This window comes from Ornithodoros turicata, chromosome 1 (assembly GCF_037126465.1).
Source record: "Ornithodoros turicata isolate Travis chromosome 1, ASM3712646v1, whole genome shotgun sequence".
Classification (NCBI taxonomy): domain Eukaryota; kingdom Metazoa; phylum Arthropoda; class Arachnida; order Ixodida; family Argasidae; genus Ornithodoros; species Ornithodoros turicata.
In genome coordinates this window covers 44,971,762-44,996,641 of record NC_088201.1, presented here as the reverse complement: position 1 = coordinate 44,996,641, position 24,880 = coordinate 44,971,762, and the positions used below count along the sequence as shown (strand labels likewise).

At 45.4% G+C, this 24,880-nt stretch overlaps 1 protein-coding gene across 1 annotated transcript in view; it reads right to left on the bottom strand.

Annotated features, from left to right (window-relative positions):
• Positions 1 to 23,350, bottom strand: part of LOC135378139 (protein bark beetle-like) — a 72,729-nt gene extending 49,379 nt beyond the window's left edge. Inside the window, exon 1 of the mRNA XM_064611043.1 lies at positions 22,918 to 23,350. Coding sequence (XP_064467113.1) covers positions 22,918 to 23,187 — 270 coding nt within the window. The 5' untranslated portion in view covers positions 23,188 to 23,350. The remainder of the gene's footprint in view (positions 1 to 22,917) is intronic.
• Between the last annotated feature and the right edge of the window lie 1,530 nt (positions 23,351 to 24,880).

Genomic DNA, 24,880 nt, shown 5'->3' with positions numbered 1-24,880 from the left:
ACTTGTTGGTGAGATCAATAACACTGACTTTGTACCAGAAGGATTCATCTGAAATGTCCATTTTGAGAGGGGGGGGGGGTATATATAAGTTTAATAAACAGGAGGTGGCGTCCACGCAAGGAGAGGTCAGCCAGACCTATGTCGGCTTGCTACGCCCTGGTGGAGCAAAAAAAAAAAAAAGAAGAAAAAAAAACCGGCCGGTTTCTTTGCAGTGGGGGCGAGTGCCCAGGGCCGCGGTTCTCAGTTCACAACGTAACACTCAGTTGGGTGTCCTGTAGGTATTGCAGGAGAGCCCTTGTAACGGCTCCCTGCTGTTGGCGTGCGACGGGGCCGAGAAGCACGGCCAGTGAGAGCGAGCCGTGTCCCAGGCGTTGGAGGCGATTGGCGAGGACAGCGCGGGCTGCAGAGTACTCCGAGCAGGATAGTAGGAGGTGCTCAACGTCTGCTACTGTGCCACAGGTAGCGCAGCTAGCTGAGCGACGCTTTCCGACCCTGCACAGGTATTGCGGTGTATATGCGACGTTGAGTCGGAGCCGATGCAGCAGCGTTTCTTCTGCGCGGACGAGCTGCTGGTATGGAGCGAATTGCATTGTCGGGTTTGAGAGGGAGGTTCCTTTCCCTTGTAGAGATCCACTTTGTGCGTACAGTCTCGTAAAATCTACGGAATGCTGTCACGCACTGCCCCCGACGTAACTCCGTGTCATGTCTTTCAGAAGCAGCACACCAGTAACAGACTCAACATACCTTATTGGTCCGAGGCGTGCGGACCCCAACTGAACCTTACATGAGAAGCGGTTGCAATGAAAAAAGAGACAGATCGTGACATGTGCTTAAATAGGAAAGGTGGTGGGCGCAGCCCGTTATCACACAAGTGCCGAGCGCGCATGTTATCACACTTGATACTACACATCACTCCGTCATCGTCTCTAGAAGGGTTGTTGTTCTGGTTCCAAAATCGAAACACGGTGTTGCTTAACACCACGTCTGCAGTTTCGCTTCCAATCGCAGTCCAAGCACGTAGAAAACACCAGAAGAAGTACAGTCTCTGTTCGAAATATTGGCGGCTTCTGTCCTGAGGCAACCCCTTCCTATCAGTTACTATTGTACGCCCTGACTCAATCAGTTACATGATTTCAACAATAATGCTTGAGGTTTCTGACAGAAAGGTCAACTTAGCAGACAGTACTGCAGAGTTTCCCAACATCAGGTTCCGCAATTTTCTCCGCTTTCATGCCTTTGTAGGAAGTGGAGTTCATCAATTGCTTGAGTGATTCCCTTCTTTGGTGCAAAACCGAGCAGCCTGGGAAGGTCATTTACGGTGGCTATCGGTGCAAAATCCGTTTCCACCGAACATGAGAAAATTTTACCGGCGTACGTTTATCGGTGCTCTTCGGTAACTACCGAAAACCGGAAACCCCAGCTGGAACCCACTGCAGAACGAGCCTGTGCCCTGCTTCGTAGACAACGGTGCGGAGCAGCCTCGGATGCCAGAAGCCAAGGAAGCTCTAAGCAAGACTATAAGCTCAGCGCATGGGCGGATCCAGATCCGCTTTTTTTTGGGGGGGGCGGTTTTATTGTCGGATGCCATTATCGGATGCCAACTGCAAAGCCTATCTGAGGGAAACCACAACGCGAACAGCCAGAGAACTCTGAAAAGGCAATCATCCGTCCTCTCTCCTCCATTGGCGCAAACCTATCTTCTGTTGAATTTTGTCTGAACTAAATGTTCCGATTGTACATTGGCTGTATAGATCACTGTACAATTTGCGGATTAGGGATGCTAGGCCGTTTGACACCTAAAGTACCGCCATTTTCGGCCTCAATAAGTCACGTGGGACATCGTCGTACGTCTTCTCCAAGTCTAGGAAGGCCAAATAGAGATATTTTTGTTGCTGTTGGTAGATTTCGATGAGTTGTGTGATGATTAATATATTGTCACTTGCTCTCCACTTTGTACGAAATCAGTTCTGTGCTTCTGAAAGACACACGTCGCATTCTCTTTGGAGTCGTTTATGTAGTGCGGATGTAAATAATTTATAGACATTGCTTTGGAGCACGATTACTCTGAACGAATTGAGATATCTGTTTCTCGTTTGTCCTTCCCCTTGTGGATGAGACGTTCGCCTCCTTCCATGAGCGTGGAATGTTCCCACGTTGTAGTGCCTTCAGGAACTCATTTGGGAGTTCGTCTGGGCCTGTTGCCTTTCCAGATGACAGTTGCTTGATGCCTTCCTGTATTTCACTCGTGCCGATTACTGGGATAAAGTCTATCGCGGCCTCCTCAGCTGACGTTGTGGGCATGTGTGGAGTCCTCCTTTGCAGCAGCCCTTCTTTGTTGCTTTGTATAGTACATCGTGATATATATCGCGTAGCTTACTTAGGTGTTGAGAGGTCGTTTCCTTTTTCTTCTTGGAGTTTGGCATTGTGTTTAGACTGTTTCGGAGCATCAACGTTCGCCAGATACCTCCAGAAGGCTATCCCAATTTTTCCGGCCACTTTCTGCTACCTTTTTAGATATTTCTTCGTGGAATTTGTGGATCTTGTTTGCTACCATTGTCTTAGGTTGAAGCTTTCGTGTTGCACGTCCGGCATCGGCGTGGTTGCCGTGTGTCTTCGAGTTTTGTTAAGTTCCTGTATTTAGCGTTCAGCGATACGTGGACCGTTTTACGTTTAGCGATGTTATGTAGTAGGAGCAAGTTATGGTATGGTCGTCAACGGAACTTGAACTGTCACGGGAAAGGGAGCTCCAGCTTATCATCCTCGTCGTCCTCCGTTCTTAGGAACAGAGGACGACGAGGCCCTGTGCCCTGAAACCGGTCTTGAAGACGAGCTCAATATGCGTAGTTATTACCCTCCGTTCCCTTGAACGGAACAGGAGTGGGCATGTATTATAATACATTGTATTTTAATAGTATTACTGCAAAACATTTTGTATAAGTATTATGTATTATAAAACACATTCTCATAAAGCATTTGTACTAGTGCTACAATACGCCAAAATATGTGTTACCCGTATTACTGTATTGCTTACTGACAGCCATACTTTACGGCCTTCCAAGTGGGTACTGGTCATTGCCCCTGTATATCTCAGCCATAGTACTCGCTGATAACAAGGGCCCATGTTGTGGGAAAATGGGTTCATGTCATTGTACCCTTGCACTGTTGTATTTCCCCCTTTGTCCTATCCCTCTGTCTGTCTGTGACCAATTAATCTTCTTCTTTAGCTGGCTAACCTTTTCCTCCGTTTTCTTTCATAATAAACATATCTCTGTCTTTGTCCCATATCGGCACACTAGATGATAGGGAGTTATAGTTGAAGTATCCCGTCAGGAGTCTTGCATACATCATTTGTGAACGTCTCAAACTTGCCATGGGTGACCTGCTCAGGGAGGTGGAATACATCATTTTTGCTGTCACTTCCATCATGGAAAGTCGCACCATTCTGAATGGTATATTTTCCGTTGTGTTTCATTAGGTATACTGGGGCCCGACGTGCAAGGCCGAGTGTCAATTTTTTTTTTATATTCCGTGTTAGCGCCGCGAAGCAACTGTGGCTATGAACGGCGTACAGACGTGGACAGCAGGAAGGAGTGGCAGACAGGGGGGGTTGTATGCGTCCTACGTAGTCAGGGGGAACTGTGCCGACATTCGTGTGGAAAGTCTTCGGAAAACCCTGGGAAAAACTCAGACAGCACAACCGGTGTCAGGATTCGAACCCGCGTCACCTCCCAGTCTCCGCGTAGAAAGCGATCGTCGTAACCGTAACGCCACGCGAGCTGGTAATGTCAAATATGCCACGAGATGTTCTTTGCTTCGACCAAACAGGCGAGCACTAGAAGATTCGATTTTTGAGAAAACTTTATTATTAAAGTCAAACAGCCAGTAATGCTATTGTTTCATACAACGGGTACTGTAAATTGTGAAATTAATGTTGTGCACGCCCTGGGCTTTTCCAAAAACTTATGTATTCCTTCACTCTAAAAACAGAACTTCATCGCAGAGCACGCTGTGCGCCAGCCATTGCCACGAATGATAGGGTCATCGCTTGTGATTCGAAGACAGAGGGGGGCGTACGCCTTTTTATGGCAATTTGGATATATGAAAATTGCCACAAAAAGGCGTACGCCCCCCCCCCCCGTCTTCCATGCAATCACCAGCGATAACACTATCATTCCTGGTAATGGTTGGCGCGCAGCGTGCTATGCGGTGAAGTTCTGTTTTTAGAGTGTTGTATTACCGTAATGTATTATAATACGATATTAGTATTATGTACTATAATACATTGTTTCAGAAGTATTATTGTATTAGTATTATAATACGGAATTTGTGTGCAGTATTATGTATTAGTATTATAATACAAAAAATAGTATTAGTGCCCACCCCTGGAACGGAGGATGATAACTATACATTCTAAAAAAATAACTTCACCGCATAGCACGCTGTGCGCCGGCCATTGTCACGAATGATAGAGTTGTCGCTTCGGATTCGAGGAGTGGGCGGCACTTACCAGGATATGAGGGGGCGTACACTTTTTTGTGCCAATTTTGATATATGATAATTGACACAGAAAGACGTACGCTACACTGTTAAAACAGAACTTCACCACATAGCACGCTCCTAGCCAACCACCATTCCGAACGATATTATTCTGTGCATTGATTTGTTGAAAATGGGAGGAGGCGCCTATCTGGGACAGATTATCTTGTCCCAGATAGGCGCCTCCCTCCTGTTTTCAACAAATTATGACACAGAATGATATCATTCGGTATGATGGTTGGCTAGGAGCGTGCTATGTGGTGAAGTTCTGTTTTAACAGTGTACCCTCTGCCCTCGAAACGGAAGCGATAATGCTGTCATTCGTGGCAATGGTTGGCGTGCTATGCGGTGAAGTTATGCTTTTAGAGTGTGCGCGTGTTGTTATTTCATCCGACTTCTTTTTTGTTTTTGTTTTTTCGTTTCTGTGTGTGGGTGCCTGCACTCTTAAGAATGAACTTAACCTCATAGCACGCTCCTAGCAAACCATCATCTCGAATGATATCGTTATCTGCCCTGATTTGTTGAAAACGGGAGGCGTACGCCTTTTTTGTGACACTTATGCTGCATAACTGTCACCAAAAAAGGCGTACGCCTCCCGTTTTCAACAAATCAGGGCAGATAACGATATCATTCGAGATGATGGTTTGCTAGGAGCGTTCTATGAGGTGAAGTTCATTTTTAAGAGTGTGGGCTAAAGGGCCGAGGTTAGATCTTTGGAAAGGCACGCTGCCAAAGGTTTGAAAACTGCTGTCCCAAAGTATAGTCGTTTCTCTGCTCTACCCTCAAGAGAGAAAAAAAAAACAATGTAGGACACGATCTGGCAACCGGTACTTTGGAAGCAAACTAAAAATCTGACGTTCCTTTGCCGTACATCCCCCGCGAGGGGGAAAGTGTATTGGGAAAGGGGATGAGACCTGCGAAGGCAGAAGGAAAACAATGGTCATTTCGACTACGTTACGTCAACAACCACAGGTTTCCACTACTAATACCAAGCATACTGAGGTGCACATTTTCGAGGACAAAAGTGCACGCGATTGTTACTCCGTAAGTGCCGTTTACTTTTAAAAAATATGGCGTCCTCAAAGCGGCGTCCCATTATTTCCAAATTGTGCTTGTACGAATTTTTACTAGGGTAATTATAGTTAGAAATGACAGGGTGCTTTCAGGATGCATTTGTAATTCAAAGACATTGGAAACATCGCAGGAATTGTAGTATTTGGCACTCGCTTTTGGCACAAACCGTTCATCCACCCTGGACCGTGAAACGGGGGTGATCGACGCTGTTACCATGACTACCGTCCTGTAGCTACACTGGCTAAAAAAGGTCGCAGCAGGCTACAGCGGCTGGGTTGAACTGAGGTAGAAACGGTGCTCTCAGATGGCTAATAGCTGTTGTTTACAACGGCACTATACCTTCGTTTTTGTGATAGTATCCACGCGCTGCTCTCTCTCTCTCTCTCTCTTTTTTTTTTTTTTTTTGACAGGTTCTACGCTCTCACGCGGAACCAACATTTCCCTCAAAGTGTCTCTCTGCAATCCTGCTATTTTAACATATACAAGGAAGGTTGGAGTCAAACTAAGGCCAATTAACGTCGCTAACATGGCAAGAAACAGTGCGCAACCTCGGAACGCTCCTCCGGGAAATTGGACGACGACGGAAAATGCGTGCCTACCGAAATAATACGTCACAGCGTACGTCAACGTAAACTGAAGATCATTTTTACTTTTCGTACAAAAGTCAATGCCGGATTCTAGGGTCTCAAAATGTGCGCAGGGCCCCACAGATATTGGGACTGGCGCTCCTGCGAAAATAATAAGCGAAAGTTTAAATCGTGTCTGGAGGGCAAAAAAAGAAAAAGAAACGGGAAGAAAAGAAAGACTTCGCAGCCGCGATCTTCACCTGGGACAAGCTGAAACCACTTCTTGCGTCACATCCGGCGGGAGGCTTCCTGCACCTTTTCTTCCACGACGCATGCGCAGTAGCGGCTACCTCCGTAGGGTCATGGGAACCTCCATTCCCAGCAACTGCAGTTGAATGAATGGCTCTGACCACTTTGCTTTCATTCCCCCCTTAACACGGATGTTGTGCGACTGCCGGAAGTTTGGGATGGCAAGTTGCGTGAAGCCAGCCAACCGCAACGGATTCGTTTTTGTGATGCCAGGAAGGCATGCTGCTAGGATATATATAGTGGTAAGGCGCCCAAATCGCAGATGACAGTTGGGACACTGGAATCGAAGCTGGGTATAATGCTATATTTGTGATCGACCAAAGACCAGACATTTTTTATCAACGAAAACAACAACAACAAATACGTGATGAAGAAGGTCTAAACCGAACACAAACGTGACGTACTCGAGCCTCCTGCGACGAACTTGTCCCGAAATGAACAACGGGAAAGCCCATTTTTAGCCTGTCTCTCTCTTTCGCTCTCTCTCTGGATACCTTCTCTTTTCCCGAAGTGCGCTTCCACCTTGCTCAGAACTTCCGGGAAAAAACACTCTTAAAACGGAACTTCACCGCACAGCACGCTCTTAGCCAGCCACCATGCCAAATGACATCTTTTTTGCCCCCTGACTGGTTAAAAACGGGGGGGGGGGGGGGGCTTGGCTTTACGTGACACTTGTGGAGTCACAGTAATTGTCACAAAAGCCGTACGACCTTCACTTTCCGCAAATGCCCCGATCTTGAAATCTCACATAGCAAGCGTTATCCTTATATTTCAATTTCGAGCCCTTCAAACGTCACGCGCCGGCACGTGAAAACCATTTTGGTAGGCTGCGATTTCAAATCGCCATTTCGATTGGCCCTCGTCAAGTTGTACCCGGGTCGGGGATTTTTCTTGGGTTTTCCCCAGACGCTTTCAGATATATGTCGGCACAGTTCCCCCAGAAGTCGGCCCAGGACGCCTATTCCCCCCAGGGCGTCAGTCGTGACGTTGCCCACCTCTGTGACGCCGACAACGGCAAGCCCTTTTCACCATCACCACCACCGTGACGATCTGGAGAACGGTTGGTCTTCATCTGTCATGTGGTGAAGTTCAGAGTGATAGAATAAAGAGAAGAGCAGTTTCTGTTTCTCTTATTCGTCATTATCGTTATACAGGGTTTCTGAGTTAAAACCCCGTTCTAAATAATTCGCGAACCGGAGCACCAATCGAAGAACTTTCTTTTTTACAAGTATTCGTCCGATACCGCCTACAACCTACGCACCGTGTGAATGAGTGGGAGGCGCTCATTATTTAAATAAAAATTCAAATGAGTTTCGTGGAAAAACATAATTTCTAAAGCAGGGCGCCGTCGGCATGAAAATGAGTACTACCCGTTTTGGGACCTTCAGTGGACACCTTTTAGAGAAAAATCTGTCACCAAAGCGGGTCATTTGTTGCAGTAATTCATTGGTTTCGGTTTACATATTTTTGTCGCGGCTAGTCGTGGCGAAGTGCAAAAGGACGTAATTCATTGGTGGACATGGGAGTGGAAGAGCGTCATTTTGCGCTTCACCGCGACCTGCCGCGACAAAAATATGCTTCCCGGTGACGTTATCAACGGTCTATACTAAGACTCCCTAATTTCTCGTTATTCTACCGCGGATTTTTGCAGCCTCATGTTGTAGCACCGTGGTTTGTTAGCGAGCTCTTTGTATCCGTCACTTATGGACATTAAAAGCGAGAGGAGAAGAAAGACGGCCAACACAAGAGCTGCTGCGTGGTGGGTACACGGAACGGCCTGTCGTTGGATCGTCGGCGATGATTGGGCAAATCATTTGAGGAAACCTATGACAGGCCTCTCTGCATTTCCGCGCTTCTCGAGAATGAGAGAGACGAATGAAAGCGTACACCCTTAAAAATGAACTTCGGCGCATAGCACGCTCCTATAGCCAACTGTTATTCCGAATGCCAACGTTCTGAATGCCAAACGAGGGGCGTACGCCGTTTTTGTGGCAATTATGAAATGTATAATGCCACAAAAAATGCCGTGCGCCCCGTTTGCATTTTACTAAAGATTTTACTCCATTGTACTCCAGAGTACTCGATTTTACTCCATTTCACATTTTTCCATTTTATGCATTTTTTACCAAAGAGTAACCTGACTGTCTAAAGTATAGGCGGCTCGCAGGCCCGTATAGGTGTTGCAGCGATCATCGTACGTCATTCCTTATTATACAATCACCAGACATCTAAACGACTCGAACGTTGCAGACGACGGACGCTAAGACTCCACCTAGCGCAACTTCAAAGGCACTGCCGGGACCCGAGTCGACATGGTTCGACAGATGGTTCCAACATCGACAGATGGTTCCAAAAAATATGGCGGGTTCGTAGCGGAGAAGCCAACTCTAAGTGCTCGTAAAATAACTCCATATTACAATGACAACAGTGACATCCTAGAAGCTCATATAAGACGTGCCACGGGACACATGCCAGACGGACACGCAGATGGTACTCTGGTCAAGGCGACGGCCTAGTATTTAGTGTGACGCATTTGTGCACTAGGCAGCAGGCGCTGTCGAGAAGTCGTCAGGTGGAATTTGTCACAATCAATCGGCCTTTCTACAGGCGGGTCTGCAATGCGTCGGTCCCGCTTCAATCCGAAGTGAGAGGTTGTGATGGTGGCTGTCTCGCGGTGTGAAACCGGCAATAACATAGAACTGCGTATATTACCCTTTAACACTGCGGAGAATATTTCCGAAGGAATGCGCATGGTAGACGTCAGAACCCATGATTTTCATCAGAAATTGCTATTTTGATTGATTGCTTTTAAAAGAAAAAAATGGAGATGGTAGTCTCGAGCCACTCGGGACTGGCTACTCCAGGACGCGTTATTAATAAAAGAAAGGTTAACTACACCAACCTCGACGCTTTGAAACGCTTTGAAAGAATAAATGAGAACATCATCACCGAGCTTGTCACCAAAAGCGAAGTCTCAAGGCACTAAAAACAAAGAGTGTCACAATGTGTCAAACAGGTCCGTCGAGACGAACAAATTCCAACGGAATAGCAGTCGTGGGCAGTTATAGAAATTATCTCTACCACTATACGCTCATATTTGTGAATTTCTATTATTCGTAATAATATTGCTTCTCCGAACATGTTTGTATATTTATAGTATAATACACAAAATTTGAGTGTGACACGTACTCTCGAACTTACAATACTGGTGGATAGCTCATGCACTACAAGAATCGCAGTCACACAAACGTTCCCTCCGAAACAAGGCAATCACTTTAGAATAGGGGAGACTGTCCGACATTTCTAGCGGCCGGGGGGAGTGAATCCAAGCACCTGAGCCACCTGAGTGTTTGGTGCATTCTGGCAACATCACCTCTAGACGACTCTTGACCCTCCTTGACTGGTCAATGCGAGCAACAAGGATAGAAGCAAACACCGACATTCTTTTGGTCCCTATACCACGTGGTTGGATCTCGTTCTTGAAGGCAGCGGTATCACGAACGATGCATTTCCAAGTTCCAATAGGTTGGCATACTACGCAAACCTCCTGAAACAGTGGCACGCAAAACTCGCCAAGAAGAGTGTTATAAATGGCGAAAAAGAAGGGGCTGTTCCAACATGACAATGCTCCAGCGCACACTTGGACAATTTTCGGTTGACGAGGACGTCACTGCAGAGACGGAAGCATTTTCTAGTTCCCCTGACAAGACGGCCTATACAAGGGATGCCTAGAAGACAACAACGACTAAATTATGAAAGGTGATGACATGAGAGAAGCCTCGCCGTGCAGCTGTACAAAATGTGTTTTGGAGATATTGGACAATTGGAAAAAGTTGACTTAGTATGGTTGAGGACTTTCCAGACAACTCTCTCACGGGCGAACGCTCGTATGTCAAGACATCCCATTGTGTCGTAAGTATAGCTGAAGTTTCAAGGATCGGTACACTAAGAACCTTCTGCGTACAAGACGGTGTAATATGCTACACGCAGTGCAGAATGTCTCCGAATACGTAACAGAGCTTCCGCTTACGGCATTTCGCAAATGTCTACACTTATTTCACTAGTTCTTGACGTCCACCGGTCTGCTTGAGCTCCTTTATAGCCTCAGTGGCCATTGCATTAAATACCTCATCACATCGTCAGGCATGGAGCAGTTGTTGTTGTCCATGTGAATAACTGATACAGACATGTGTTTTGTGTCAGAGTGGTACAGTGACAGCACCATTGGATATGCTGATATGTTAATACGAAGTAACAGATTTTGCTCGCTAATTTGGGAGACTTTACCTACACAGTAAGCAAAGTTCACACAAGTGAACATGCAAATCCTGCAATAATCTGCCTGCAAAGATATTGCACCCTGCATGACCTCCGCGCATGAAAGGGGATCGAGACCCCCACAGCATGAGACGACGAGGGGCGGCTGATCCCCTTGCTCCCACCTTTCGATGCCCCTGTCCGACTGCAGACAATCTACAGAGCCTCTCTTGGTAAATAATTATACACGTCATCAGCATAAAGGCGGAGACAACAATTATCAAATGCGGGTGAAACTACCCTAGCTCGTCCCGTATTTTGTTGAAATAGTGACGTGTGCCAACCATGGAGGTATAGTTTGTCAGCATATTTTATCAGATAGCTCTTTCGTGCTCAATCGCGTTATTTCGGAAGTGCTTTGGTTTTGTCGGAAACGACCACTCGACGATACACAACTGAAACGTCAGCGAAGCATGACACGGATATCAAATGAAGCGCGTAATGCTCGCTTTCGTGATATTGTTCCGATGCTAACATGCGCGATCCCGTAACGTGAACGGACGGTATACCGTTTACGCGATAAATTGAAACGTCAAGGGTGAACGAACAAGAGATTTCCCATTCTTTCTGCGTAGCTCTAATTGATCAGAACCGTGTCAACTCCAAATTCAATTCTTTTTTTACAAAATAACTCAAAGTAACTCTATTTAACGTGGACGTTAAGAATATATGCCATGTCTTCACAGACCTACACTACACCTTATCATTGGTTTGGATCAGTGTGTCGTGGAATATGCATGGATTGTAATATGTTTATCCCACCGAGAACGTTTCGATTTCAACGTCGATTCCTTTGTTGGTTCTGCGCTTATCTGTGGCGTATTTAAATGAGGATCGCAAAATATACGGGCAGGATCTACAGACACTCCGAGCCTATAGCGAAGATGACACACTGATTTCGAAATGGAACTGCAATGAAGCAAATGGAACGTTCCATTAGTTCCGGGCAAATGATAGTAGAAGAAGGCGTATCTCTTGCAAAATACACGAACAACCGCCAGCAACGAGTCTAGGGCCTTATTGCCATGTGAGTCGGTAGCGCGACCGTGTCGTTCGGGAATGATACGCACGTGGTACTGTATGTGACGTATTCGTAAAATGGCTGCCATTTTTGCTATGACGTATTCCTAACTTATAACGCTAGCGATGACAATTTGGTATTCCCTGCGCGTCTACCGAGGGTGCCGTCTGTTGGAAGGACAGCCTCGGTCTTGTCGAGCGGTCTTGTCGTTATAGCAGAAGGAAGCTAATCCGGACGGCCGCAAGCTATTTCGCGTGGCTTACACAAGATCGTACTCTGAGGCGGTATGTCATTTAGGGCGACAAGAAATAAGCACTGTCGCTTCAAATACCACGCTGCTTCTTTACTTAAAACCATATGTACATATTTTTATTTATTTATTTATTTCTTGTTTTTCACCCTACTGGGTGAAGGGACCGAGGTATAAAAGCCTTCAGGCTTGACGAGCACCTCGGCCCCCCAGCACCAGCGGCTACATATACATTCGTATACACGTCACTACATGTACATTCAATTGCACAACACATTATATAGACAAATAAGTGCACATGTGTAGTTCTTTACGCAGGCCTACTCTTTTGTTTACAGGGCACACAACGAGGAAGAAAGAAAGAAAAAGAATAGGAGAGAAAGTTGACACATAAAGATATGATAAAGGGAACGCAGGCTTGGTGATGAGAACGCGAGCTTGAGGGTCAAACAATACGGAAAGTATTGTCACGCATCGTCTTCTTAAGGTTTCGAAAAGATGTGGTTCGCACATTGACATTATGATTATGAAGGATATTTAGTAGACGCGGTATGGTGACTTGCAGTCTCTGGATGCCATATCCCGAGCGGGAGAAGGGTATAAAAAAAGGGGTCGGGGGATCGGGTATGATAGGGTATTGTGTTTTCGCGGACGGTGTCCTATAGATCAAACAGATCGTTCTCGGCTATGAGTGACTGTTTGTAACACAGTGCGAGGCGATAGGCATAGAGCTGAAAGACAGGCAGAATGTGGTATTTGCTGAATAGGGGTGTGGCAGAAGCATCGTATGGTACGCCTTCAATTATCCGGAGAGCACGCTTTTGCAGGACATACAGCTGCTGAAGGGACGTCCTGGATGTAGATCCCCACACAACAGCACAATAATTCAGTCGAGACTGAATTAGAGCCCGACAGAGCAGCAATTTGGCCGAGGCGGGAAGCAAGTATTTGTACTTCCGCAAAGATCCGAGCGTCACACTGATTTGCGATGCAATGGATGAAATATGATCGTGCCAGCGCAACTTCTTGTCAAAAAAAAAAAAAAAAAATACCAGCTCCCGTGGCTCAGTGGTTAGCGTGCTGGCCATGTCACGTCGAGACTGGGAGGTACCCGGGTTCGAATCCCGGTGCCGGCTGTGCTGTCTGGGGTTTTTCCTGGGTTTTCCTCAGACGCTTTCAGACATATGTCGGCACAGTTCCCTTAGAAGTCGGCCCAGGACGCACATTCCCCCAGGGCGTGAGTCGTGACGTTGCCCACATACGTGAGGCCGACAACGGCAAGCCCTATCACCACCACCACCGCCAATCTTGTCAAAAATGACTCCCAGAATTTTTACGCTGTCGGCAAGTCTAATTTTGGAGTCACCGATGAATATGTCCTGTTCGGGTACTCTGCACGGACTAGGTGGAGTAAACAGTGTAGCGACTGTTTTTTGGATATTTATTTTTAGGCGGTTGTGCGAGGCCCAGGAGGCTACGTCACGAAGGATAAGGTTTGCTGTCATGGCTGCGCTAACGGGTGTACTGCCGCTGATTAAAACGGAGGCGTCATCAGCATAAAGTGTGATATCAGAATGTATAATGGTCAGGTCGTTGATATATAGTAAAAATAACAGGGGACCTAATATGCTCCCTTGCGGAACCCCTGCTGTGATGTGCAATGTGCGGGATTCATTGTTTGAGTCCAAGATAACGTACTGACAACGATTTGACAGGTACGATTGAAAGAATGATAGGCTGTGACCGCGGATGCCGTAGTGGTTCATTTTTGCCAAGAGTATAGAGTGGTCAAGCATGTCGAAGGCCTTAGAAAAGTCAATATATACGCCTAAAGTGGCGACCTTTGATTCGAAATTACGCAGTACGAGCTCTTTTTGCCGGAGTAGGGCAAGTTCAGTTGACCTATTTCGCCTAAAGCCGTACTGCCTTGGAGAAAGAACTTTATATCTTTCTAGGTAGTCGAGCAATCTCTTGTAGATAATTCTTTCTAATACTTTTGAGAAGTGCCGCAGAATAGATATTGGTCTATAGTTGGAAAGAGCGTGACGGTCACCCTTCTTAAAGATTGGAATCACTCTGGCAAGTTTCATTTTGACAGGAAATTTTCCATGTTCGATGCTGAGGTTGCGCACATGGGAAAGTAGGGGAGCGATGATATGGGCTACATGTTTAATGCTCTTAATGTCAAAACCGAAGCAATCTAGGCTACTACTGTTCTTCATCGTAGTGATAGCGGTCAGTACCTCGCCCGGGTCCGTAGGAGCAAGGAAAAGTGAATATGTTGTTGGCATATCATACATGACAGCAGGTGCATGGGGAACTGTGCAATCTGCACAACTGATAAAGTGCTCATTAAAAGCGTTAGCAAGGTTGTGGCCGCTAACGTTGCAACTCAGTGCGGGGGGGTTTCTCTCCATGAGATTATTTAGGTCTCTCCAGAGTATTGTTTTATTGTCAAATACTAACTGAGAGTTTATGTACTCTCGCTTGCTGGATCTGAGCTCACTGTTTAGTTTGTTCCGATAGTTCTTATAGATCGCCCAATTACTTTCGGTGAGGTTCTTTAAGTACGCGTAAAAGAGCTTATTACGTTTTCTTAGTTTGCGCATGTGCGAAGGTAAAATCCATGGCTTGTGCGAGTGCTTGTGTGAAGTGTAGGAGCGGAGTGGGAAACAAAGGTCGTGAGCGTGTTTAAATTTATCTAACAGTACATCAAACGAGACGCCAGGGTCTACACTGCTTAGGACATCACTCCAGTCCGTCTGACGAAATAAACTTTCAAGGCTTATCAGACCAGGGTGCGCTATGACTTTTCGAAGAGTGGTGTCGCCCCTACTTCGCATAACAGTAGTCTCGATTGATAGGAATACGGGAAAGTGGTCACTGATGTCGGCTTCAATAGTGCCGGCAATCGCGCTTGATAGAATATTGTTTGTGATTATGAGATCGAGTAGCGTGGACGTGTTTTCTGTTACTCGGGTCGGGGAGTCAATGACATTGACAAAGCCATAGCTGAACAATAGCTGACTAAGCCTGGAAGAACTGGATGCAGTAACGAACAGTGCATGCAAGACATATGCAAGATAGTGCAACAATGACATATGCAAGATAGTACCAAAGTCAAAAGGTAATTGAGGTACAATACGAATATCTGGAAATTTAGATTAAAGTAAAAAATGTTCAGGAATGTAGGTAGGTATAGTGAATCAGAAGCTCAGTACCTTCGCCGGATCGCTTACTTTTTCATTTTATGATACCAATATAGTTTCGTATGTACTTTCGGCATCTACAGAAGGCTCTGTTCTACAGTTTGTGACACCGAAGGTAATTAGGACGAGGCCTGTACTTTGCTTTGAAAAAAAAGTTGCGTTTATGTCGCAAACAGCCAGCCAGTAAACAACATTCAAAGAATTTACAACCTTTAGAAAAGGGTCAAAAAGCGACTGTAGACAGATCATACTGTTGCAGCTACTGATGTTCCTCATGGCCAGCTCTCTTGTTTTACCGCCGCTTTATCTATTCGGTACCTTGCTGAAGTGCTCATCGAGGAACATGACCGGTGCAAAACTAAAGCCTCTGGACTTCGAGCATTCTCGATATGAGCATGGTCGATAATTCGCGGAAGCGTCACATAATGTTGCGGTCGTGTTCAAGCAGACAACGGCCGTCACTGCACCCCAAAGTGAAACCCTCGAAGACAATATGAAACGTGATGAATAGCGGGGAAGAGATTTGCTTATGGCTAGTGTTATTTTCGGTGTAACACAGGTAATAAGGAAAACTAAAGGCTGATACGAAAATTGAGTTGTTCGTAAACACCGTGAAAAAGGCAGCAAATGCGGATCACGTCGTATACGTCTTATTATGCCGGTAAAATACGAGGTCAGCACAAGGGTGGCTCACAGGGCAACACGTTTATTAGATCATTGATTCGAAAATAATTAGTTCTTCGAGTAAATACTCGGGAAAGCAAAGTGTGTTGGAGCGTACCACACAAAATCCCCCCCCCCCCGGGGGGGGGGGGGGTTCGTTCAACCGTAACGATATGCTGCGACGGGATCTCATTTTTCCGCAGCTCCCTCCCCACTCGACAATAACGGCCGTATCGAAAGTCAGGTATGCCTGGCAACGTTTTATCTCAACGACGGACACGCGTTGATAAGACTACCTCAGACGCTGGAGCAACGGTCATCTAAAAGGTATATACGAGAAGTCAGCCATTACGCAACGCAGAGCCAAAGTGCAGGGCTATGCTATGTATACGAGGAGAGGAGAGACGCTTCTAAACCGGTTCTGGTTTTCTTATCCGAAATGCGGCGTTCTTTGACCAGCTGGGAATGATGCTCCGGTCGCGGGATGCCGAAGCCGTTCTTTGTGTCTGATCGTTCGCCCTCCGACATTGTTTTGGCACACTCTACGAACGCCTATAGAGCAAAACAATTGTGGCTGTTGGATGACTTCAAAATGATGACTCGGTCACCGCTTCGGTTTTCTATTAAAACCTCGCACAATCCAGGTATTTTGTCCGGCGCTCCAGCCAGACACCTATTGGATGTCGATTACGCTAAGTATGACTATTTTCTGTGAGTCATACACTCTTAAAAATGAACCTTACCGCATAGCACGCTCCTAGCAAGGTGTGAAAACAGGAGGTGTACGCCTTTTCTGTGACACTTATGCTGTTCATAATTGTCACAAAAAAGGCGTACGCCTCCCGTTTTCAACAAAGCAGGGCAGATAACGATATCATTCGAGATGATGGTTGGCTAGGAGCGTTCTATGCGGTGAAGTTCATTTCTAAGAGTGTATGATTACTCAGACGACACAATTTAGAAAGTTACTTTGAAAAAAAAAATTAAAAAAAAGTCATAAAAAGAAGGCCAACGTCCCGGCGGAAGTTCCGACCCGAGGAAAGTGGAGCCTCCACGGAAGGATTGATTGCATGTTTACAACTTTTCCTACGGTAGGAACTCCGTATACCACTTCCGCCCAATTCTCGTTCATTCATCTCTTCAAGCAGAGGGAAAGGTGTTCAGGATAGGATGGCATGCACGCACACGCACCGTCACACACTTGTATATAGTATTTCTAGTCTTTTCACACGATGTCCGCCGGAAAGGCGAAAGTGGCGCATTGAAAAGGTGCAACCCGGGCTTGGTGAAACACTCATTGTAGCAGAGGTACATCATGAGTATAACGTACAACATAAAAGCCCCGCTGTTTGCGGTTATTATGATACAACAGCGCTGTAAACATCACGGTTGTCCTGCACTTTTAATCGCAAAATCGCGAGAATGATGCATTTTGCGTCATTTAATACAAAAAGTGGCGCCTTGCTAAGAAAGAAAAGCTGGTTGCAGTATAACTAGAGCTTCAAGTACGTTCCATAACATGACGAGTTCCTTCTCTTTACGTTGACTAGAGCCGTTATGAGGGCTTCTATAATGTCCATGTGCTTGTCAAGTGCTGTCAGAACAGCAGCCACGATGATTTCTATCCTGCTTTAAAATTCAGTCTCCACAAACGACGTTTTTTTCTCACTCCTTCTTATAGTTGTGGTCGCAAGCATACGTACGTACGTACATCAGGCAAGATATAATAAGAAAAATATGGATATGTCGGCTCCTGCATACTAGGAGCCCGGTGCTGCAAATCACTTATGTGTGAAAGTATCCTATGCGATCCATCCATTTCACTCCATCTCACTCATATGAGGGGCGGGTATAGCGATTATTGCAGTGAAACACCTCATGTTATCGTCATCCTGTGCCTGTTGCTCTTCTATACTGTGTCCCGAATACTTTTTTATGCATTTGGTACTTTCTCGAATAGCTTTGAGAAGTCGAACCCGTTGTCAGGAAAACTGATGGCCATTCTCTGCACCAATTTTCTCACTCACTTCGATGATTGTGTGACGGCTCGCTACCGACGCGTGAGTCCACGCTGAGAGGAAGCACACGAGATACCAGATTTTGTAGCGCACAATTTAATATGAACACGGATAGAAAATTTTGGCTAACAGTTCATGGTCTTCTCCCTGTTGGTGGTCGCCCTGGTCTTGCGAGTAGCTTCAGTGGCCGCTGCTTTGTCTCTTGGCTTCCTCCATCCCGCCGTTTCGGTGCTAGACCCTTGTTCTTCTTTTGGGGACTGTGACACAACTGCCTTCTCCCTCGGATGGTGATCGAGAGTTCGAGACCAAACCGAAGAAACCGACACTTTCCGAGAAGCGACAGAGACGGGGTCGATCGACGGTGTCGCCCCTTTCGACTGTAGGAACTGGACGGCGCCCCCGAAACCATAAATAACGTTTGTGTAAAGGCTGGGCTGTTCTCTTCACGTCCATTTGTATAACTTAATAAATTAGGTAAAGTATAAAAGGCATGATATGAAATGCATAAAGTATAACTCCACGGGAGAGACTCCCGAGGCGACCTTTTCTCCGGGGACGTTTTCTCTGGGGACCTTTCTGCTGGGGACGCTTTCCCAGCTATGAAACTGCTATTGTTTAGATTTACGAGAAGCCCCGTTGAAAACGCTAAACATTTAGAGCTCGTGCAATCTTTCCTAATAGATACGGTGTCTAGGAAACGGTTTTTCATTGCCGATTTAGTACGAGCTATTGGTTCGCCCGACTTCAATCATACAAAAAATCGGGACCTTAGTTCGATAGAACGGCATACTCTAAAAAACACAGCCTTTCTTGTAACAGTGAATGGGCTTTTTCTTCCTCAGGTGTTACATATTAAGACTGATTGATTGATTGATTGATTGAGATATGAAAGATATGGAGATGATATTAAGAGTCTAATAAGAAAGCCCCTGCTAACTTATAATTTGGAAAATTTCAAATAATGCAAAACGAAGAAAGCTTCATAGCTTAGCGAAGAAAGCTAAGATAAACGAGATAGATAATAATTAGATAAATATAAACTAATAATACATTCGACAAAACAAATAATTTGGGGTTCTGCATTCCCAGGTCAAACTTACCTCGCTACGCGATACTGCCTGCCCAACTTAGAAAACTTCCACAAAGCTTACTGCAATATATATATATATATATATATATATATATATATTTATTCAGTGTTAGCGCCGCGAAGTAACTGTAGCTATGAGCGGCGTACAGACGTGGACGGATGGAGAGCGGACTTCAGGATGGAGTAGGGGACAGAGGGGTTAGACTCGCCTGGAAGGTCTACCGGGAAATCCAGAGCCCCAGGCCCATGCAGCACAGCCGGTGGTATAGGGTTCGAACCCACCTCCTCCCAGTCTTGAGCACGATCTTGGCTACCACCAACCAGTGGACGCTTTTATCCAGTCAGACATGCCGCTGATAACTCACTTCTAATGCAATGTTACAATGAATGGTTTATATCCAAACGCGTCTGTAACTTGCTTAGTGAAACGTTTAGCACGCGATGTTTAATGTTCAATTTTTGACACGCACAGTTGAAGATAGAAAAGGCATTGACCACCTACACCTAGAATAGAATAGAATAGAAATAGAAAGAAAAAAATACGACACCTGTACGTACAGCTCTCGTTGGCGACTAATAAACAACGCTCAGATCTGCAATCTCCTCCAAAGTTCCCGTCCTGCACGAATTTCGCGACAGATTCTACACTATCAGATAAAAAGAGTGTGAAAAGGTGGTAACTTCTATAGTTACCACTTAAGTCAGCATAGCGTCTGAAGAAAGGGTGTAAAAGGGTGGTAACCTTGCCTGTTACCGCCTCTTTGCAGGTGCAGCACAAAATGTGTGCAAGAGCTGTTATTACAGCCACAGAAGTAATGCACTTTCAGGGAGTGTTGCTTTCCCAGGATTGACAGTGCAATGGACATTGAGCACACTGTGTACAACGAAAATAACTACAACTAAAATTTGTTTGGGGATTTTCGCTAATCTGTTGTACAGACTTCAACCAGGTATCAGGTAGAACTTTGGAACCTTTTATAGGGACAATTAACGTATGCGACAACTATTACCTCCTAAAAGGCGTAAACTGGTCCACTCTTTTTCCTAAGAGTGTACAATATTCATAGCCAGAGGCGCAACGCTTACCATTTAGGCATCAGGTAAAACGCGCTTTTTGTGACATTCGCATCACTTTCATGACATGACCTATATAATCCGTGGAGTGTGGAAGCAAAGAAATTAGGGGGCCACAGCAAATGTGTAGTCGGCTGGTCGCACGGGCAGCTCGACACAGCTTCCGTTTATACTAAGGAGTAGAAATCCTCTTTCCGAAAGACATTTAGACACAGGGGGACTCATCCACCACGAACCCTGTATTTCAAGTTGATATAATATCACATGACAGGTCGGTTACTTGTTAAGCGCACATAAACTGGGTATTGGATGCGCGAATTATTAATTAGTCCAGCACCGAGTTCGTTGTCCAACGACAACAACAAATACGTGATGCATATTGAAAACCTCGATACTATACGGACACGAAAAAAGGACATACAACACACAAGGATTGCTGGCAAGATTATTATCGCTTGTTTTTAGTTCATCGACGAATCATTCAGTTCATGGCTTGAGAAGCGCAAATGGGGTTATCCATTTTGGGCTGGGATTTTGTTGTCATCAGTGTATTTTGTATTTTCACTCTTTGGCTGCCAATGAAATTTAAATTTTTCTCCTCCGGTAATTAATCGATGATCGCTGGCTTTCTCAGTGACTTCATCCGTTCTATTTTTAAGTTCGGCCACCGACGGCTTTATCAAGTAATGATTCATACGTTTTAGAAATAATGCAACAGAAAGGTTCGTTCCCAGTCCATACCATAAATTGTCATTTTCCGAGTTTTTCAAGGACTTTTCGGAGCACCATACGTGTTTTATGTCCCCATGTTTCTTGGTGTCCCTAGTCTCGGGATTTTCAATATGTATCAGCATCGCCAGCTCGCCTGCTTCCTAACCATCCTCTCATGAACTAATACATGATGGTGATGTTATGGGTTGTCGTTGAATGTCACCGTAATTCTGCGTCTATTGTAGCACTTTATTACCTCTCCGTTCTAAACTCTCCTGTTGCCTTTTGCCTTTTCTGACCATGAGCCTTGTCGGTCATTGGCCGAGACGCTGTAAACAAACGACGACATGACAAACCCTCTAATCCATCCCATCATACATTCATTTATTGTCAACTAATCTCACTAGATACGAAGACATACAAGGGTGAACTTTGCGCTTCTGACTATCATTTCATGCATGCACATAAATACAAACGGCAACGGAATGAATTCTAAAGGAGGAGGAGGATGAAATACTAAATTTATTCATTGACTATATAGCTGGCAGTAAATAGCGTGTCGTTGGCAATATCGCCTTAGTTAATGCAATTCTTGAGGTCTGACTCATAGCTAATGTGATATAGTCACTTAGAATGTTAGTGAAAGGAGGCGTCTTTCTAATGTTACTGCTTCGGAACTGAAACTTCTCCGGAACAAACAACTGACTCTTTTCCTACTCTTTGACAAGGGATAGTTCAGAGGTTGAGTGTTTGAAGTGTCAGTCCAAATCAAACTGGATGCGTGAACTGCACAAAGAACGTAAACTCGCAAGCTATGAACATTACGGAGCAAATATCCAACAAAATTAGGGCCTGTACGTCTTCTATCGTATGTAGACACCGTTTGGAGATGTGTTTGTCTTTCCTTTCCAAAGTCTGTTTACAATACAAGAAAAAATTAGGATCAGTCACGCTTCATTTATCTGACAATGCTCTTTCCAATTCTAACGAGGGGGGGGGGGGGGGGGATATGTTTAATACAAAGTAAAAGAAAAAAAAAACAATCTAACGACGAGCAATAGAATCGCTGATTTTTTAACAAGAACCATTGTTCTCGTTCGCTCAGCAAAACCAAGTTAATAACAGCGAAGAACTGACGGAAAATAGGACGGATATGAGTGGAATTCATTACATCGAAGCCCGCGTTGTCTCGTGTGATACGTTGGCCACTTGTTGATGGATCGGACATTTGACGAGCCACACAATGGAATATACGTATAGCGACAGATTCTCACAGATCGAATGCGTTTGTTGTTGCTCAGTTGCTCTCCATGCGACACGAACAATCGATTCCGACAAGAAGGGAGAACGGAAGCCCAACTTGGTAAAAGCTTCGAGTCCCCATCGTGTTCGCAGTTGCCCCATAAACCGCAACGTCACTTTTCCTACCGCCCACGAAACTCACCACCGGAAACGGTTACTTTCAGTAATCGCTGCGCTGGGGGATTGCGCTGTCAGTAAAACTCGAAAATATACCCATCGGTCAAATAATGTGTCACGGCAGCGTTACCAACTCACGAACTACGTATGCTTCGTCACTGTGCGAGTAACTTTCTCCGTGTCATGAGTTGACACAGTTCATTCACGTTATGCGTTTTTCCCATTGGTCCCCTCTTCCAAGGGAATGTCGTTGTTGATAACACAAACATTCATGTTCAGTGGAGTAGCCATGGGCGGGGGGTTCGGGAGTTGAACCCCTCCCCTCTCGAAAAATACCTTTGGTAGTGCATTTGAGAGAGGGAAAACGAGGCCGAAATCCTTCTCCGCCATGTAAAGTTCCCTTAGCACCCCTCCCGAAATATTTTTCTAGCTACGATACTGCCCATGAGAAACGAACATGAGCAACAGCAGTTTTGATATAGGCACCTCCCATGTAAAGATTTTCTAGTTAGTAAAACTATATAAAGGCAACAAAACGGTCCCCCGCGAAATATGTCGGCCCTCTCGTGAGTTAATTTCTCACAAGAGCGCAGACCCATCAGATCTAAATCTTGAAACGCACTTAGCCTCTATGGTTGAGAAGTAGAAATACCGGCTTACCTGTGCTTTCAATATTCCCTTCACGAGAATTCCAACGCCCGGAGCAAACCGCATCTCGACACCGGGCTCGATAACCATTTCTCCTGACCTGTCCACAAATATATCTTCCGTAATTTCATAAGGGCTCCCGGAAACATTGTACGAGAGCCTGTTTCTTATGGTAGCACAACGAGCGCAGGTAAACGTCGACAGTAGAACGCAGAGGAGAACGGCCGCCAGACGATGACGCTGCCCCAAGTTGACCACCACCCACAGGAAGTTCCTCATCATTCCAGGTGTGCACTACAAGTCATGTCATGCGTTTCCAGTGACAGGCGAACTTACTTGGTGTTGAGCGTAAAGCTACCTGTTGTTTAGAACCATGGCACAAAACAAAACTTGGAACGGAAAACTAAACGGAAACTTCGCAGCGCAGCGGTCGACGAATAGTACTCCTCTGCCTTTCCCAAACGGCCTTTGGATTTTGAAAAACCTGCCCGCTGCGCGGCGCTCGCTCGCCTCTGGAGAGGGCAAGAGGGGAGAGGTGGCGCGAAGGTGTGCAGCTGCTTAGCGGTTCAAATATCAACGGGGGTTTGTTTCTATAAATTTAATTCGTAACAAAATCAAAATAACTGTTATGATGGGAACTTTGACTGTAATGTGCTTGCTCCGTCCTTCTGGAAGCCTCTTGATGTCAATCCCTCTTTCGTTGTTGTTGTTGCCTTTGAAACCAATTGTGCGTAGCTCTGATGACCCTTCACTTCCAAAAGATTCCTTCTGTGGTCCAAATAAGTGGTAATCGAACGAAACCTAGTATGGGTTGCACAGAGGACAAGGCACAAATTCCCAGAAATTCGTTTGCAGGTGTATTGCTGGCTTCATTTATTTATTTTTCTTTCGACAGGATCGAAGAATATTGATACTTCTTATTGATATTGATATTTCTTCGCGCCGTAAAAAAGTGCATGTACATGATGATCTTTGAATTCTAGAACATGGTAGCCAGCTTTTCTCGGAGGAGGAGTGGAGAATTCTGGACCGCATGCATTGAAGAAAACTGCAAAGTTGAAAGAGAGAGAGAAGAGAGGCGGGAAATCTTGCTGCATACATGGGAAAAGGGCAACGTTTCCTTGAGCACGTGCCTTGAGTTTGAGGAGACACTCTGTCATGTTCGCTGCATTCCGTCCTTGTCTGTGTCTCCTCAAACTGAAGGAAATGTTGCCCTGAAAAAGTCACTTCGGAAGTGGCTATCCGTCTTGTTGCAGCCTTTCCGTAGATGTGAAGAATGGGGGTTCATGGGGAATAACTTGTTTCGTGCAGTGATTATTAGGGTAGGACCACAGGATAGGAGGAACACTGGTGTCCAAAAGCCCAGAGGTGGGGAGTAATGCATTACCGGTAATGCATTACTTTTGAGTAATGAGTAATGGTAATGAATTACATTTTGCCAGCAAGTAATGAGTAATGGTAATGAATTACATTTTGCCAGCAAGTAATGAGTAATGGTAATGCATTACATTTCGACTGAGTAATGCAGGGTGGCATTACTCATTACTTTTGTCGAATGTTCATTGCGCCACGTGAAGATTGGGAACACATCCAGGTTTTTTCAAAGAAAGAGAAGGGCCCAGCCTGGGGAATTCTACAAGAGTTCAACAGTCGGCGGTGTGTGTCACAAGTGTCCATGATGGTATCACCGATTTTCTCCTGTACGCATTTGGAGTAAAGGATAATCAACGAAATAGAAACATAGCCTCTATTAGGGTAATAAGCGACAATTGCACTAGTGATTCGCTGTTTTGGTATGGTACCGTGTTAGTTTCTCTTGTGCTGTCAGAGGTCGTTTTTCTGCAAGGACAGAATTTGAGGGCTGGGCATAGCGAAAAGGCATCATGGAGCCGGCGGGTGAAGACTTGTCCCATTCGTAGGTTGAATTTAGTGCGTATATCGAGCCAGTTAGTTGCGATGGGAGACATTTTACGGT